This window comes from Leucopleurus acutus (genome assembly GCF_964270905.1).
Source record: "Leucopleurus acutus genome assembly, chromosome: 1".
Lineage (NCBI taxonomy): Eukaryota > Metazoa > Chordata > Mammalia > Artiodactyla > Delphinidae > Leucopleurus > Leucopleurus acutus.
Window position 1 is genome coordinate 28,514,597 of NC_139142.1, and position 16,800 is coordinate 28,531,396.

At 45.1% G+C, this 16,800-nt stretch overlaps 1 protein-coding gene across 1 annotated transcript in view; it reads left to right on the top strand.

The window, feature by feature from the left end:
- Positions 1-153: 153 nt before the first annotated feature.
- Positions 154-16,800, top strand: part of HEATR4 (HEAT repeat containing 4) — a gene marked incomplete at its 3' end in the record, with an annotated part of 35,603 nt that continues 18,956 nt past the window's right edge. Inside the window, exons 1-11 of the mRNA XM_082863773.1 lie at positions 154-1,124; positions 2,068-2,258; positions 3,282-3,422; positions 4,943-5,146; positions 6,720-6,863; positions 10,700-10,879; positions 11,758-11,918; positions 12,549-12,653; positions 14,944-15,062; positions 15,777-15,957; positions 16,523-16,592. Of these exons, the coding sequence (XP_082719899.1) occupies positions 244-1,124; positions 2,068-2,258; positions 3,282-3,422; positions 4,943-5,146; positions 6,720-6,863; positions 10,700-10,879; positions 11,758-11,918; positions 12,549-12,653; positions 14,944-15,062; positions 15,777-15,957; positions 16,523-16,592 (2,377 nt within the window). The 5' untranslated portion in view covers positions 154-243. The remainder of the gene's footprint in view (positions 1,125-2,067; positions 2,259-3,281; positions 3,423-4,942; positions 5,147-6,719; positions 6,864-10,699; positions 10,880-11,757; positions 11,919-12,548; positions 12,654-14,943; positions 15,063-15,776; positions 15,958-16,522; positions 16,593-16,800) is intronic.

Below are 16,800 nucleotides of genomic sequence, written 5' to 3' on the forward strand. Positions count from 1 at the left end.
GGTCTGAACAAGGACCATTTCAAATGTTGCAGCATTTCTTTCTTTTGTCTTTCTAATTCCCATGGCTTCCCCCCTCCCCTACCTGTTCTCCAAGTTCTTTTCTTACTGACTGCTATGGGCTACCAATTTCTACTGACCTAGAGCTCTCACCAGTTCTTCCCATCCCCTTAACAGGTGCCTGGTCATGCCTCCAGGTCCTCCTCTGGACCAGGCAGTGTGGAAGGAAGCATTTGCTGGGAAACAATGACTAAGACCGAGAAGGGAAAGACCTTTCTCTCCCAGCATTTCCGTCAGTCACTCCCCCCACGGCTGGGATGGGGCATGATTTTCTCCTACTTAAAACCAAGAAACAAGGAGGAGTGCGCCTCCGTTTCCAGTGTGCCTCCAGTCTTCCACTCCAGCCCGCAGCACTGTGCAAACCTCAAGAACCAATATTTGAAACAGGCAGCTGCAAACCTCACCTTTTCTCGGGAGGTGGTGCAGCAGCGAGGGCTGGCCAGCATTCCTTACAGCCAAAACAGCTTTGACCATCTCTACGATGCAGACGGCATCATCCAGCCTCCCCAAGTCAGGAAGCCCCGAGCTGAGAAGCCCGTCAGCTTCAAGTTCCTGGATTTTTCAGGTCCCTCAACAAGGGTCACCTCCCAGGCTATGAAGACGGAAAGCTCTGCCAATCTTAAGAAGCTGAAGAAATCAAAGCCAGCAAGCGCAGTCCAGGAAGCATCTGGTCCTCTCAATCTTCATCTAAGCAGGGAGCTAGACGTGCTGGATCTGTCACTTTCTCCAGATGTCTACCTGGAGGAGAGGGAAACCTGGCTTCCCCCTTCTGAGAAGGAGGCCAGAGCATGGCAGGCTGTCGTGCTGGAAAAGCTTAACAAGCGCACTGCCCGATGGATCCAGAACAAGAGTCCTCTGAGGCCTGGGGTGTCCCCCAGTAAGTGGCAGAGCTTCTTGCACCAGCAATACGACTGGAGCCACATCCGGGATGAGCTCACTTCCTCCAGCGACCTGGAGCTCTTGAAACAGCTGGAGGAAGAAGAGACAGCAGAATTTGAGGATCGAAGTGTCGTTCTGCCCACCCAGGAGGAAAAGAAGCCAGAGCTGCTGCTTCCTGTCTATTATAGGTAGACTGGCTGGGGCCTCGGGCGCGCCTTTGAGAATCCCTGGCTCCCCTTCAAGGACTCCTGGGTGGCCTCACACTCCTTATTTCAGAACACACTGTCACATTAACCTCTTGTGTTTTCCACCACCAACCTGCTAAGATTTCCACAAAGTAAGGTTTCACAACCTCAGCACTCCTGAGGTTGGATAATTCTTTGTTGTGGGGCTGGTCCTGTGCACTGTAGGATGTTTAGCAGCAGCCTACTGCATGCCAGTAGCACTCTCCAGGTGCGACAACCAAAGATGTCTCCAGACACTGACGCATGTCCCTTTGAGGGACAAAGCTGCTCCCAGCTGAGAACCACTGCCTTTAAAGGAATGGGTTCTCAGCCTTTCCCAGCAGACTGAGCCATTCTGCTGTTCCAGGTACTATCCAGGTGCTCCTAGAAACGAATCCATGGTGGGAGTGAGGAAGGCAGAGACCTCATGAGGTTTGGTCCTGCCTCAGTCTGAATAAGGAGCCAGTGTGTCAACTGACTCGAAAACTGACTGGCGCAGGATGGAGAACTAAACAAGCTTAGAGAAGAGGATAACTGCACGTTTCTCACATTGCTTCCTTTTCATTTGTAACTCTAAGGAAGACTGGAGCTATAACATCCCTGATTCCTAAAAGTGAACTAAAGATAAGTGGAAACATTTATTTATTCATCTATTGGACAAATATAAATTGCATTGCCACCACTTTCCAGGCACTCTGCAAAGTGCTGGGAATACAATGTAAATGAAACCGACACGGACCTATCCTTTAAAGAGCTTACGGTCTGTCCACTAAACAACCACACACATAATAGGTAAAGTGAGGTAATGTAGGAGGTGGGTTCCCTTCCCCAAGTCCATGCACCCTCTAAGGGCACCAGTTTTAAAGCTACCCGTCCCCCCTTTTCTCCCCATGTCACTCATTCCAAGATTGCCCAATTACTTGCCGCAAGTGCAGACAGTTGAAATCACACCTGGCATCAGTAAGACTGCTGAGGACATCGATGGAAAGGGGAGCATCTACCAGCCCCCAAGGCAGAGCCACTTCCGACAGGTGAATCCCCGAGCTGGAAAGTTTGCTTACTCCACAGACAACACCTTTGAACAGGAGATTTACTTTGGTAATGGAGCTTGGGCCCTGTAGTGGGGGCCTAGGGGGACATGGAGCAGGGAGGTGGAAGGTAGCTGGGGGATAACACAGTCATGGGTGTGGATGAGAGGCCCTGGATGAACCAAGTGTTCATGTTGACACTTCCTGGTTACTAGCACATGAGGTTTTTTTTGGGTTTGTGGGGTGGAGGCCGGGGACAGGGGGTAGGTATCTGATAGGAAGGAAACTCTTCTTCCTCTTTCCCCTCTCTCTATCCCTTGATGTTTACTAAAGAGGTAGTGGAGGTAGGATTGCAAAGTAAGCAAGATTCAGCTTTGGGAACAACCTACCTCTTCTCTGTTCTCCCTTCTCTCACTGAGATAATTCCCCCAATGAGGTGCTATGTTGGAAAAAACAACCACAGGCTCTGGAGATCTGAGCTTAAATCCTGGCTTAGCCCCTTCCTACTAACCTTCAGCAAATTATATAAGCTGTCCAAGCCTTACATACCTTATTTGTAAAACAATATTAACAAAAATGCACTTTAAGTAGACAAGAAATATAGTGCTTCTTGCCCAATACCCATGAATGTCCACTACCTTCCCCTTCCATCCTGCTACCCTTTAGATGCCTGGGCTTCCAGGATACACAATCTAGGATTGCACGTTCCAAGCTGTTTATTCTTCCCTACCCTCATCTTGTTCCGAAACTGCTTTCAACTGAAAGTCTTCTTAAAATGTTTAACAAAATTATTCAGACAAAGGTATTTATGACTGATAAGAGATGAATTAGGTAACCCTTCATTAGTATCTAGCTTTTCATAGCGGACAATGCCTGTAAGTTAGGTTCTGACTTGGCTTCTAGGCTTTTATGAGGCCACCAGGTCATACTTCCAAGCAACAGTCACCTTCAAGGGATGCCCCCAGAGCATGGTAGTCATAATCCTAGAGGCTTAGAGTAGGGCAAAAGGAAACTCGGTTGATCCTGGTGACCAAAAACCCAGGAAGAGAGGAAGGAGGCGGGTTCTAGGGACTCATTATTTATCTGTTCACAGATAAAGTCCAGATCATCCACCAGATTGGTGCAAAGAGAGACCAAATTTTCCTGGAAAACCTCAATCGATACAGCAAGCAGCTATCTAAGGTCTTCCCTGAAACCCCAGAAAGGTGGACTTCCCAGCCAGTTCCTGAATCATGTAAGCACGAAGCTGATAATGGGGGTAAAGGTGGATGTAGGGTTAGTTCTTTAAGGTCCCTGTTTCATAGGCTGGGACACCACCAGCATCTAGGTGAGTCCCTTCCTACTAACTAAAAATCATCTCATAAAATTATAAAATACTAATTGTAACAGGAAAAGCCTTTGTGGCCCATACAGCTGAAATGAGATGGAACTTAGTTGTAACCAAGTGGTTTAGGGCCAGTAATTCCTAATAAGACAGATCTCACCTTAATGCTTCCAAACGAAGTACATCAAACCCCTGATCTAGCACTCTGCCCTTTTTCCTTGGGCTGGCTCTACCCTCCCACTCCATTCTCAGGCCCATACCTGCTTCAGGCCCTAGAATCAACCTGTGTTTCAAATTTCTGTTTCATGAGTACATCATCCTTCATTCTGTAAGTTAGGTAAGGTAGAGGGAAAGGAGTTAACCAAGAAATAAACTTATGAAACAAAAAGTGCCCATCCTCGGGCTTCCCTGGTGGCACAGTGGTTGAGAGTCCGCCTGCCGATGCAGAGGACACGGGTTCGTGCCCCGGTCCGGGAAGATCCCACATGCTGCGGAGCGGCTGGGCCTGTGAGCCATGGCCGCTGAGCCTGCGCGTCCGGAGCCTGTGCTCTGCAACGGGAGAGGCCACAACAGGGAGAGGCCCGCGTACTGCAAAAAAAAAAATAGTGCCCATCCTCCAGAGACTACGTCTCCATTCTCCATGACTCTTTTTTTTGCAGTGTCACCGTTCAGATGGGCCCACTGGTGTGCAGAAACTAGCAGCAGTAGTGAACCATTCTTTTTCCTACCAGCCCCAAACCTCTGTCTCTAGTGCTGCCTGGCTCTAGAGGAAATAGCCACTAGAGCAGAGGAGGTGCTAATGATGGCAGATGTGGGCAGCTTCCACCAAACTCACACAGCCTCCTCCTTTGTTGAGGGCTACGATTATAAAGCAGTGAAGAAAGCATGTAGCAAAGCCTTGGGTTGGGTCTTAGCAAGTCACCTCCCAGGGCTTCAGCTGCCTCATTAAAACTGAGACACTAATCATTCCTATAGCAAGGCACTCGTAAACACTTAGCAGCTTATAGCACCATTCCTCCTCCCAAATTAAAAACATTAAAAAGAAAACAATAAATTAGGAATTAATGGCCAATTACATTCTACTTTAAATGGCAATATATCAAGTATTGAATTTTATGAGCAAACGTTGTTACATATAAACATATTTATATTCCTAAAGATTTATTAAACTTATAAAAAGGCTTATATGTATCTCAACTTTTCTTCCCCAAATTTCTCTGCTCCATCATCATGGCTTTATCATGTTTGTAGTCAGGACTTGTCATAACTCCCTATGGGACTTGTACTCAGTTTCCTACATAATCACAGGAAAGTTGGCTCTTGACAGTTTTGTTTTGCCTTAGTGCTAGCCAGGAATAGGAATGTGATGCTGGCTGGGAACACACGCTTAGGGCAGTGGGCAGAATACCTCATACTGCTGCCCCGCACAGCTTGCAGGCCTGTGAAAGGAGCCAGGCGCTGGACAGCTCTGCCCATACCGGCCAAGGATCTGCTGCTGCAGGTGGGTGAGGAGGACATGCCCATGAAGACCAGGAGACTGAAGAAGCAGGCAGAGTCACTGAAGGAGAATGTGACTTGGGAACTGGTGGTCCTGCGGAGGATGCTGCAGGAATGGAAGATGGCCTGGGCTCTAAGTGAGTGAAGGGGGTGGGGCGGGCGGGGGTCCTGACATATCAGCATGTTATTTGTGAAGGAGGAGGTTCTCACCTTGGACTAGTGTTTCTCAATCTTTGAAAATCCATCCCTCTCTTGTGAGACATAAAAATCTGGTTGCCTCATCAAGGTTAGACTAGAAAAGAGCTTTTCACACAATGACAGCTGCATTTATCTAGATACTTTTTGCACGGGCAGGTTTTACATCAGTAATTTGTGGAAACTCACTATGCTGAGAACTCTTCACAGGCCGAGACCCTATCTTACTGACCTCTGAAACTTTACACTCAATAAGTGATGCGTGAAAGAAAGGGTGAAATGTGCTGCCCAAGCAATGGAAATGCAGTGATCAAAAGAAACTTCAGTTGGCCGTGGTATATACAACCCTTTTCCAAAATTCATTTGTAAATTTGGGATTATCATATATTTACTTTGCCTTCAGCGATATGGGAATAGAACGCTGAGTGCCTGGGACAGAGGAAGGGCCCAGCAAGGAGTGTTGAAAGCTGCAAGATTTGAGGACTCAAGGGCTGCTGGCTTTCAGAACATGAAAAACTAGTTTAGTTAGTGCAGGAAAAAGAGAGGTGATTCATCACATAAACTGGTTCAGGTAAACAAAAAAAGAGTTGAAAAAGAGATTCTGGGGCTTCCCTGGTGGCGCAGTGGTTGAGAGTCCGCCTGCCGATGCAGGGGACACGGGTTCGTGCCCCGGTCCGGGAAGATCCCACATGCTGTGGAGCGGCTGGGCCTGTGAGCCATGGCCGCTGAGCCTGTGCGTCCGGAGCCTGTGCTCCACAACGGGAGAGACCACAAAAGTGAGAGGCCCACGTACCGCAAAAAAAAAAAAAAAAAAAAAAAAGAGAGATTCTGAGTAAAAGCTACCAGTGGGGAGCACCTACAGGTGGTGGGAGCACTGAAATAAAAGCTCCAAAGCTATAAAGAGAGCAGTTAGCAATAAAAGGAAGAAGCCCTTGAAAGCCAGATGGAAGAGCCCTAGAAGTCCAGGAAACCTAATGATAACCACAACCATTAACATGTGAGCCCTTATTATCTTGCAGGCATTTTGCTAAACACTTTGTCCAGTTAACTCATTTAACACTCAACGTAACTCAATACAATGGGTTCCAGCATTATTCTCATCTTACAAATGAGAAATCTCAAGCCCAGTGAGGTTAAGTAATTTGTCCAAGGTCACATAGCTAGTAATTGCGATTCCAAACCAGGTATGTCTGATGACTAAGTCTCCTTAACCGCTATGTTTTATTGTACCTAACTATTTACCAGGTGATAACAATAAAGAGTTATTTAAGCCAAAAAAAAAAAAAAGAATATAGGATGGGATTAGGAGTTTTGTTTGGGAACTACCTAAGAGGGTACATGGATCATCAGAGAAATAACTTCCCTCAGGACAGGACTCCATCTCTGGAGCCCTTTATTCTTCTGAACTGTTTTGCTTGAATTGTCCTAGGGGAAGGGGACTTCTTGTCACCTGCCTGCAGCACAATATCTAGCCCTAACCAGGTGGTTCTCTTCTAATTTTCCTCCTCATGGTAGTCATCGAGTGGCACCATAAGACAATAGAGGGCCTGCTGCAGAGCTTGGTGGACATCCATGATGACGTCCGCATCCAAGCCATCATCACTTGTGCCACAGCTGCTTTAGAACGGCCCCGTATTGCCATCAGCCAGGGGGACTCAGGTGAGAGCCAGAACTGGACTGCTTGAGAATATAAGCAATTCGCAGAGCCATAGAAATTTTGAACTGGCGGAGACCCTGAAGCTTATCTGAGATCATTTCACAAAATGGAAACCAAGACCCAGAGACTGGCCTGAAAAACCAAGACCCATCTCTTATCAGCAATAGAGATGAATTTAAAATTCCTGACTCCTAGTCTAGTTCTTTTTGCATGAATTTCATCACCCTTTGATGATCAGTAGCTTACAAGTAAGTTCACATTGTTCTACCTTGAGAGATCCCATTCATAATACCCAAAAAGTATGTGTATGTGTGTGTGAATGCACACACTTTTCTCCCGACTCCACTTTAGCGCTTCTTTTGACAGCACATCTCAAACTCAACATGTCCCATACTGAACTCATCACCCTCTCCACAGACCCCTCCCCACATTCCACATCGCAATCGGCATCCCCACAATCCATGCAGTTTCTGAGCTAGGACCCTGGGAGTCATCCTGGATAAAATCTTTCCTCTTCCCACAACCGATCGACCAATAAATTCTACTGATTCTGCTTCCTAAACATTTTTTTTATTATGAAAGAAATATAAAGTGTCATTATCAGTCAACACAGAGGAGTATAAAAAGAGGTGGGACTTCCCTGGTGGCTCAGTGGTTAAGAATCTGCCTGCCAATGCAGGAGACACGGGTTAGATCCGTGGTCCAGGAAGATCCCACATGCCACAGAGGAACTAAGCCCCTGCACCAAAAATACTGAGCCTGCGCTCTAGAGTCCACAAGCCACAATTACCGAGCCCACGCAACTACGGAAGCCCGTGTGCCTAGAGCCCCTGCTCCACAACAAGAGAAGGCACCGCAATGAGAAGCCCGCGCACTGCAACAAAGAGTAGCCCCCGCTCACCACAACTAGAGAAAGCCCACACGCGGCAAAGACCCAATGCAGACAAAAAAATTTTTAAAAAAAGAGGTGATTACCTTCCCCCAACTCACTTCCCAGTCCCAATCCCACCCCCATGCCATTCCCCAGGGTAACCAATGTTTAGTTTGGCATTCCACCATTTTCCCTATGCTTTTACAAACATATGCCAACATACATGTGAGCTTTTCTATTTATTACAAAAATGAGTGTTGAATTTTACCAGCCATTTTCTAGTTTCTTCTCCTTTAATTTGTGGATATAATGAATTCTGTTGTTAAACTCTTGGAAAAAATCCTAATGGATCTTTCTTTCACTCCACTGGGTTTGATTTGTTAATATTTTAGAATATTTTACTACATTTGTAAGTGAAATCGGTAGTTTTGTGTTTATTTATACTATCTTTATCAAGTTTTAGTTTTTACTAGCCTTTTAAAATGAATTAAGGACTTGGCCATTTTCCCCAATGGTCTGTAATCTTTTGAAAAAGAAATGTCAATAGTTTTTTCTTTGCTAGCAATAAGCAGTTAAAAAGGAAAATTTCCCATCTACAAGAGCCAGAACTGTAATCTACCAAGGAGCTGGCTTAACAAGACACAGGACCCAGATGACAGAAACTATAAAATGCTGCTGAAAGGACATAAAACCAACTGACTTACTAACCCCCAAGTACCCTCTCAGATACCACCTTTTGTGAGAAGCCTGGGCTGATACTTCTTCCTTCTCTGCTGATGGTAGCATCTTTTTAAAATTTTTATTTATTTTTAATTTTTGGCTGCGCTGGGTCTTCGTTGCTGCGTGAGGTCTTTCTCTAGATGCAGCAAGCGGGGGCTACTCTTTGTTGCGGTGTGCAGGCTTCTCATTGCGGTGGCTTCTCTTGTGGAGCATGGGCTCTAGGCACATGGGCTTCAGTAGTTGCAGCACACAGGCTTCAGTAGTTGCAGCACGTGGGCTCAGTAGTTGTGGCACAGGGGCTTAGTTGCTCCATGGCATGTGGGATCTTCCCGAACAAGGGATTGAACCTGTGTCTCCTGCACTGGCAGGCAGATTCTTAACCACTGCGCCACCAGGGAAGTCTGGTAGCATCCTGATATTATTCTGCCCTAACATTTATCATTCTGTCATAATTGTCTGTTTACTTTTCTGCCATCTCTACCAAACAAGGAACTTCTTAGAGGTGGGAACTAATTTTATCTCTACAAAGTTGTCAGGTTTTTAAAGTTTCATTTCACTTATTTCCTGTCTTCTGAGTTCCAGATATGGGCATTTTAACTCCAGGTTTTCAAATTTGCTGCTCCCTCTGCTGGGAAACTCTACCTCTCCCTCTTTACCTGATTAACTTCTATACATGCCCTTCAATTTTCAGCTAAGGTATCACTTCCTCTGAGGAGTCTTCCCTGCCCCACCACCCAGACTTGGTTTGATGTCCCTGCTAATATGCTTCCACATGTACACATCCTTTATTTTAAACGCTTATTTCCTTGGGTATTAAATGGGATGATGTATGTTAGTGCCTGGCACATAGAGAAAACCTTCAATAGGTGGCAAGAGATATTATCTTATCCCCAAATCTTCCACATACATTAGAGAATACCTTTGTCTTTCCCTTTCATGTGATCCCTTTCCTGGGTGTCTAGATTTTGATTTGTCTTGTTTCCTCCCCACAACTTCCCAAAGAAAATTATCTTACTCATTATTTCTTGAAATAATTGACTTCTGTCTGTTCCCCTGAAATGCACATATTTCCACCTAGCCCATTCTTAACAGATGGCACAGTGGCCCACAGTAGTAGCAAAAAGGACAGATCAGAAATTCTAAAACCTTAGCTATAGAACTAGCTCTGCCACATCTTGGGAGGTCAGTTAACCTCTCTGAACTTCAAATTCCTTATCTATAAAATGAAACTAGTTGTGGACAAAAGGTTAACAAAACACTTTCCCCTCTTACTTGAGAAATGAGCTTTAGTTAAATGCCTACCTGTTGTCCCGATAACCTGATAAGGATAGGAACTATCTTTGCAGGCAACATTGCTTATGATAAAAATGAACCCTGACTGATAAATTACATCTGGACTGGGAAGAACTGTAAGTGAAATATACACGCCTGAAGGAGGCACCATCCTTTGGGCTCCCATGAATGCTGTAACTTGTCAAAGCATGCCCTTTGAGGACCTTGGAATTATATCTATGGAGTTGTTCTATAAAAGAGATAATAACTCTGGTGGAACATAAGACACATACCTGGGGATCGATTCCATGCTCCTGAACTGTCCCCAGAAGGCTCTATGGAATGCTAGACAAACCACCTCAAGAACTCTTGCCAAAAGGAACGCCTGATGCTGTCCTGTTGGCAAACTATGCTTCCATCCTATTTCCTTCCAAAGATTAGTGCCATGCGTGGCCTACGATAGTCTTGTGAGACTGTGTAGTTAAACCTGAAAGGACTCCTGCAATACACATATTTCAGGTGAGCTCTGCAGTCATACCTGCCTTGCCTACTTCAATGAGGGTTAGAAGACTGAATGAGATAATATGAAACACCATATAAGCAGCAAAGCACTACCTAAATATATTTGCTATTATTATTAAAAATACAAAAATATTTAAATAGGTTGATTTTCATCACTAAAACTAATGGTGATGGTCACCATAGTCTAGCTGGAAACATTCTCCTTTGGCTTGAATATAGCTCTGTAGAGGCCAGATGATAAAGGATTGGGAACAGGAATACCCAGCACAAAAGTCAGCCTTAAAATCCTGCCCATTGTAGGGGCTCAGCTAAACTCTAATTATATTAAGAAGCAGTAAGCATGTGCAACTGAGACTGAGGTTGGCCACCATGTGACTACAGGAAAAAGTTCTGTTTCAGAGGAAAGCAAAGGGGCTAGCTAGCACCCTCTTACTGGCTTTCTTTTGATCACAGACAAGGAAACCGTCAAAGCTCCACCTATCCAGGACTTGCCAGAGGTTCTACAGGCCCCCCTAAAGGCTGCTCTTTGTGACAAGAACGCCAGTGTGCGGATGGCAGCAGCAGTATGCCAATATGCCATGCAGTCAGATAATCTTCTTGCCCGGGAAATCATGCAGACTGCCCTTTTGAAGGGTGAGTAACTCCTTCTTACTTTTGACCTGGAAATATGGGGTAAAGAGAGGACACCTCACCATCAGCTTTTCCTAATCCTTTCCTCTCCACCATCATGCTCTATGATGTCTACTGTATTGGGTCTGGGCTTCCATTTAGATACTCAGAGATTTGTTCTTCCCAGGTACTTTACAAAATAGGTACACTGCCACCTAGTGGTACCTGGGCTAAACGTTTCATAAGTGCATTTGAACAGAAACCATGTCCCCTTTCATAAACCAGATTTTCAATTGAAAAGATAATGTAATATTAAAGAATACGTTCTAAAAATTTTTTAAATCAGTGCTTGAACACATCTTGCTTCCATTTTTTGCACATGAACTTACAGGCATTGTCCACAAGCATTGCTGGAGTAATACAAGCAGAAAGGTTCTGTCAGATGATAGGCCCAAGGTGCCCAAATGCTCTGTCTGAAAGATGTACCTGCTCCTTGCGTGGCGGCAGGGGTGGAGGACAACTGGCTGACCAGTTTGGCCTTCGGCATGGAGATACTCAACGATTTAATTCATCTGTCTTAAGAAAGCCTCCACTCCAGACTTCCCAATCTCTAGTGAGGGGGACAACTGTATCTCTCACCCGGGCCGGAAGTGCCTTCCTGCTGTTACCTAACAAAAACATATTAGGATTTGACTTTGCAGGTTAAGATTTTCAGTCTATATTTAGAACCTTGATACAATCCATTTAAATATGATTTAAATAAGGATTGAATTTTGAGACAGGGGGCAGAGGGAAGTGAGATATCAGGCAGGTAGCAGCCTTGTGTACCAACCCAAAGGCTGCTCTCTCTGTGGGGAGAAGAGATCGCCATTCTGGACTCCTTTTTCACCCCACTGTGGCAGGTAATAGCGTGGACAGCTGGGCTGCAGCTCAGTGCCTGGCTCTGGAAGGTGCTGCCACTTACCCCGTGATTACGAGGATCCTCCATCAGCTGTTTAACAAGAAGAATGAGGACACTGAGCAACAGTCTTGTATGCTCTTGAGCCATCTAAGTGCAAAGACAGTATGTGTCCATTACGGGGTCAGAGAAAGAAACCGAGTTTGGGGGGAACAATTGGGTCTTTGAGGTCGGTGCATGTAAGGAACTGAAAATGCAGGTGGTTGGATAGGGATCATCTCAAGCACAGGTAAAACCGGACTAAGTGTGGGTGAACCGGCGTGTATACAAGGAAGAGTGACAACAGCTAGCTGAGAAAGGTGAGAAAAGTAGGCTGCAGATGGCTTCTAACCGTGTAGGCAAGGAAAGTTGTGATATGCAGAATTTGCTTCTGCTAGAAGTTTACCACTGAAAACTACACAGACCTACAATTCTGTTTACTTCCAGTAGAAATGTGAAACTCACAGATTGAGGCATATACAAATCATTTTAGGGGGAAAGATAGTTAAATTAAGAAGAGAAGGTCCTAGGAATTTTCTGTTCAGATTACTAAATCTGTATATTGTTCCCCAGAAATCAGTTGGCTTGGATGGAAGAGTGCCCCATTGTAAACCCACTCTCCTTTGCTAGCAACGGGCATCTCATGTGTTTGTGACATTAACTATGCTGGATGCCAGGTTAGGATATAACTTCTTCAAGGCCCCATCATCTCTAAAAGTGATCTTAGATATCCATACACGTCTTCCATTTCCTCAGACCCTGATACATACCATGCTTGCCGTGGAGCTGAATAGCCATCAATGGAAAGACCGGATTGTAGCCTGCCGAGCTCTCTCCCAGATTGGTGGAAATGTCAATGTGGTAAGCCTTCTCTTCCTGTGTTTCCAGGACAGAAAGTCTAAGCAAAACTGAGCTAGGAGGGGTCTTCCCTGGTGGCGCAGTGGTTGAGAGTCCGCCTGCCGATGCAGGGGACACGGGTTCGTGCCCCGATCCGGGAAGATCCCACATGCCGCGGAGCGGATGGGCCCGTGAGCCATGGCCGCTGAGCCTGCGCGTCTGGAGCCTGTGCTCCACAACGGGAGAGGCCACAACAGTGAGAGGCCCGCGTACCACAAAAATAATAATAAAAAAACTGAGCTAGGGAGCTCTTCCACTTTTTGCTGCTATCTAGTATCCCATTCTTGCCACACAGATCTCTGTTCCCATACCGCTACCTCTTACTCCTAACCCAGAATTCTCTTCAAATGCCAGCATATCGTTCTATTACTTAAGACACTGCTTCTCAGCCTGGTGGCAGTCCACAAACTGTTTGTAACCTACCTACAATGAAGTAAGCAAGAAAAAAAAAAGAGAAAAGTTTAGAAACTTTTATAGTAATTTGACATTGCCTCCACATCAAGGTACTTTTATAAGTATCAGTCAATACTGTCCCTACTTTCAAAAACCTGACATTAGAGTTAGAGTAACAAGACTAACATACACAAATGATTCAAGAACAAGTGATAAATGTAATGTACTCAAAACTTTTCAGAGAGAGATTAGTGTGGGCTGAACCCATCAGTTAAAGTTCTGTGAAGGAAGGAGTGTGGGTCAGCTGAGCAAGACTTGGGACAGAACTGAAAAAAAGACTTCCAGGCATGGGAAACCCTGACCATCATTTAGGCTTTCACCTGACCTCCTTCTTGCCATTATTTTAAAATCAACTACAGCTGTCCAAATGGGATTTTTTCCCTTCTTCCTATGTGCCACTATCTTTTCCTTATAACACTAAGTAACTCCAAAATGGCCCAGAACACTGCCATTCCCACGAGAAGAGAGCACCCTCCATCCTGACCCTCACATTTTGATGTGGGAAGCACAAAACCTGGCCATTCAGTGTAATCAGTATAATTCTAGTCTGGGTTAATTCTGCCTCGACTGCCATAGTAGTACCCTGCTGCTAAAGTCTTGGACCAGCAGCATAGGTATCACCCGGGAGTTTGCTGGAAGTGAAAAATCTCACCTCTGGTCAGTTCAATCAGAACCTGAATTTAACAACACCATTTTAACAACATCTGATTAATTTGTACATTCACCTCCTCAGCACTTGTTACTCAGGATGGCCAACTGAAAGTAAAAAGCCATGCAGAGCAAGCAGGGGACGGGGTAAAGATGAGAACTTCACATCAGACTGCTGGGGTTAAGCAATATGTCCATCAGTCCTTTCACTCATTCAGTAAGCAAGCAGTTTCTGACCACATCCTACATGCTGGGCAGCATGCTACCACTGGGGATGCAAAGATAACAGAAGTAGCTGTAGAGTATTATGGGGATTTCCTATTGCTTACAGAAGGCAGAGGAGTTCACTGAGGAGATGCTTTTTGAGTTCAATCCTAAAAGAACAGGAAAACATCAGGTATCAGATAGGGGTGGAAAAGCGAGATGTTTCAGGCAGGGAGAATAGCTTTGGGCACATTACATAATCACCAACTAGTAATCTTCGTCCCTTTCCCTTTGAGAGATGTACTAACACATAGGGTGGCCAACTGTCCTAGCTTGTCCAGTACATAGGACTTTCAGTACTAAACCCAGGAAAAGTCCCAGGCAAATTGGAATGAGTTGGTCACCCTACTAATGTATCACTTTCAAATTTTAAGAGTCTCAAGTACAGATATAATACAGTAGTTTAAAGCGTGAGCTTCGGGCTTCCCTGGTGGCGCAGTGGGTAAGAATCCACCTGCCAATGCAGGGGACATGGGTTCGAGTTCCTGGTCTGGGAATATCGCACATGCTGTGGAGCAACTAAGCCTGTGCACCACAACTACTGAGCCTGCACTCTAGAGCCCATGAGCCACAACTACTGAAGCCCGCATGCAGCTACGAAGACCCAGCACAGCCATAAATAAACAAATAAATAAATAAAATAAATTTATGAATAAATAAAGCATAAGCTTCAAAAACAGGCCTGGGTCTGAGTCGTGGCTCCAGCACTCAGCAGGTTAACCTTGGGCAAGAAATCTAAGCCTCCATTCTGTCACCTATAAATGGTAATATCTGCCTTATGGGATTGTTTGGGAGGATTACTTGACAGGTAGAAATACTTATTAGCACAGTGCCAAGTACAAAATTGACTTGGTAATAAATGGTAGCTAATTATTACACCTCTGTGTAGGATGTGAAACATAAGTTGATCCAGCTGATGTTGGGTGACTGGAATAAGAAAGTGAGACAAGCAGCTGCCCAAGCTCTGGGGCAAATGAGCCTTGGGAAAGAGGTGCATGACACAATCAGGTAAGACCTTGTCAACATGGAGAAAGAAGCTTTTTTATTCTTAAAAGTGTCCAGGGAGCCTGGGCTCCAGCCAGCCAGCATTTGTTAAGCTGCTCTGTCTGCTCAGCATTGTATAGATCCCATTGCAGAATTTTTTTGTTTTTAATAAAATAAAACAGACACTAACCCTACAGACACTAACAATGTAGCTAAGGGAAGAGTCATTAATTGAATGCCCGCTAGGTGTTAGGCACTGTTTTAGATGTTTGAGAGTTCAAATGTATGCCATGATTCTGATTATACAGGCAAGATACACAAATGCCTAGCAAAGTCAGGTTTCATGAAGTATGGGTAAGACTACGTAGGCAGAGAGAAGGTAAGACCTTCCACACTGGGAGCCAAATACAGAAATGAACATGGCACATGTGAGGGCAGTGGGGAAGAGAACTTGACTGTAGCAAGAGGTCCATGTTTAAAGTTTCCTTTATTCCGTCATTCAACATAGTTTAGCGCCTAGCATACTCTAGGTAATAGGGATTCAAGTAAATAAAACAGTTGAGGTCTCTCTACCTGGTGAAACTTAAATTAATGTGCATAAGGCTAAGTAGTAAAGGGTGGGAATGGATAATGGAGAGCCTACAGAAGTTGGATTTTATCCTGAGGGCACTGGGGGTGGGCGTAGGGCGAGGGACCAAAAGTTTAAGGAGGGAAAATAAAAGCACCTGTGCCTTACAGAGTCAAGCTGGGCCAAGGAAACTCCCAGGAGCGTGTGGAAGCCCTCTCCCTGATTCGTGGGCTCAAGCTCATGACCGCCAAGCTTCTCCCAAGCTTTCTGAACTGCTTCTCTGATGACTTCACGGCAGTTCGGCAGGCAGCTTGTCTGGCTGCTGGTGCCCTGCAGATCCATGATAATATGGTGAGTCAAGGAGACATGTACCCATCTTACCTGATCAACCCAAGAGGGCATTACCCTGTGCTTCATTCGTACATAGCATACTCACCATTCTGTGGGGACACAGAATGAGAGATCAGAACCAGGAAGGTGAGGAGATATATAGGCCACACCAACAGTTTGGACCACACTTAGTTCCAAGCCAGCCTAGACTTCACTTTAGAGCACACCCCTGAATCCTGTTCTCACCTCAGTTAACTAGCTTCTCATTACATGGGTGCTGATAGGCTTAGGGATCGACTCCAGTGAATCGAGTTATAATCCCTAGTTATTAGTGGAAAACCCGATGGAGGTATTCAAAAGAAGCCTATATGGCCATAGATCTGTGAGCTGGGAAAATCAATCTACAGACAGGAGATAAGAGCACTCTGCGCCTAAGCCAGTACTTCTGGCTCCAGCTCATTTTTTCACTAGATTTGATAGAGGGCCACTTTTCCAGTTAAAGCACATTTAGACAAGAGGGGTCCCTGTCTCTGGTTCATTCTTGCTCTGATTCTCTCCACTCAGCACTGCCTTTTATCCATCCCAGGTCCTTGAATGCCTTCTGAATCTCACACAGAGAGATCCCTGCTGGAAAATCAAGGCCTTTGCCATTCGAGGTATTACAGGAGTGGCCCCAGCTCCTCAACCTTCCCGTATTTTAGTATTTTATATAGATTTTATATAGATTTAGATGATCCCCAGAACCTCTTTAGGAAGAGAGTAGAGTGTAAGGGAGGGGATAATCACAGCTTCTCAGAAGTTCCTTGCCTGAGAAATTAAAGATTATTTTCTTGTTCCTTTTAATTTTTAGTTAAGGCATCTAGG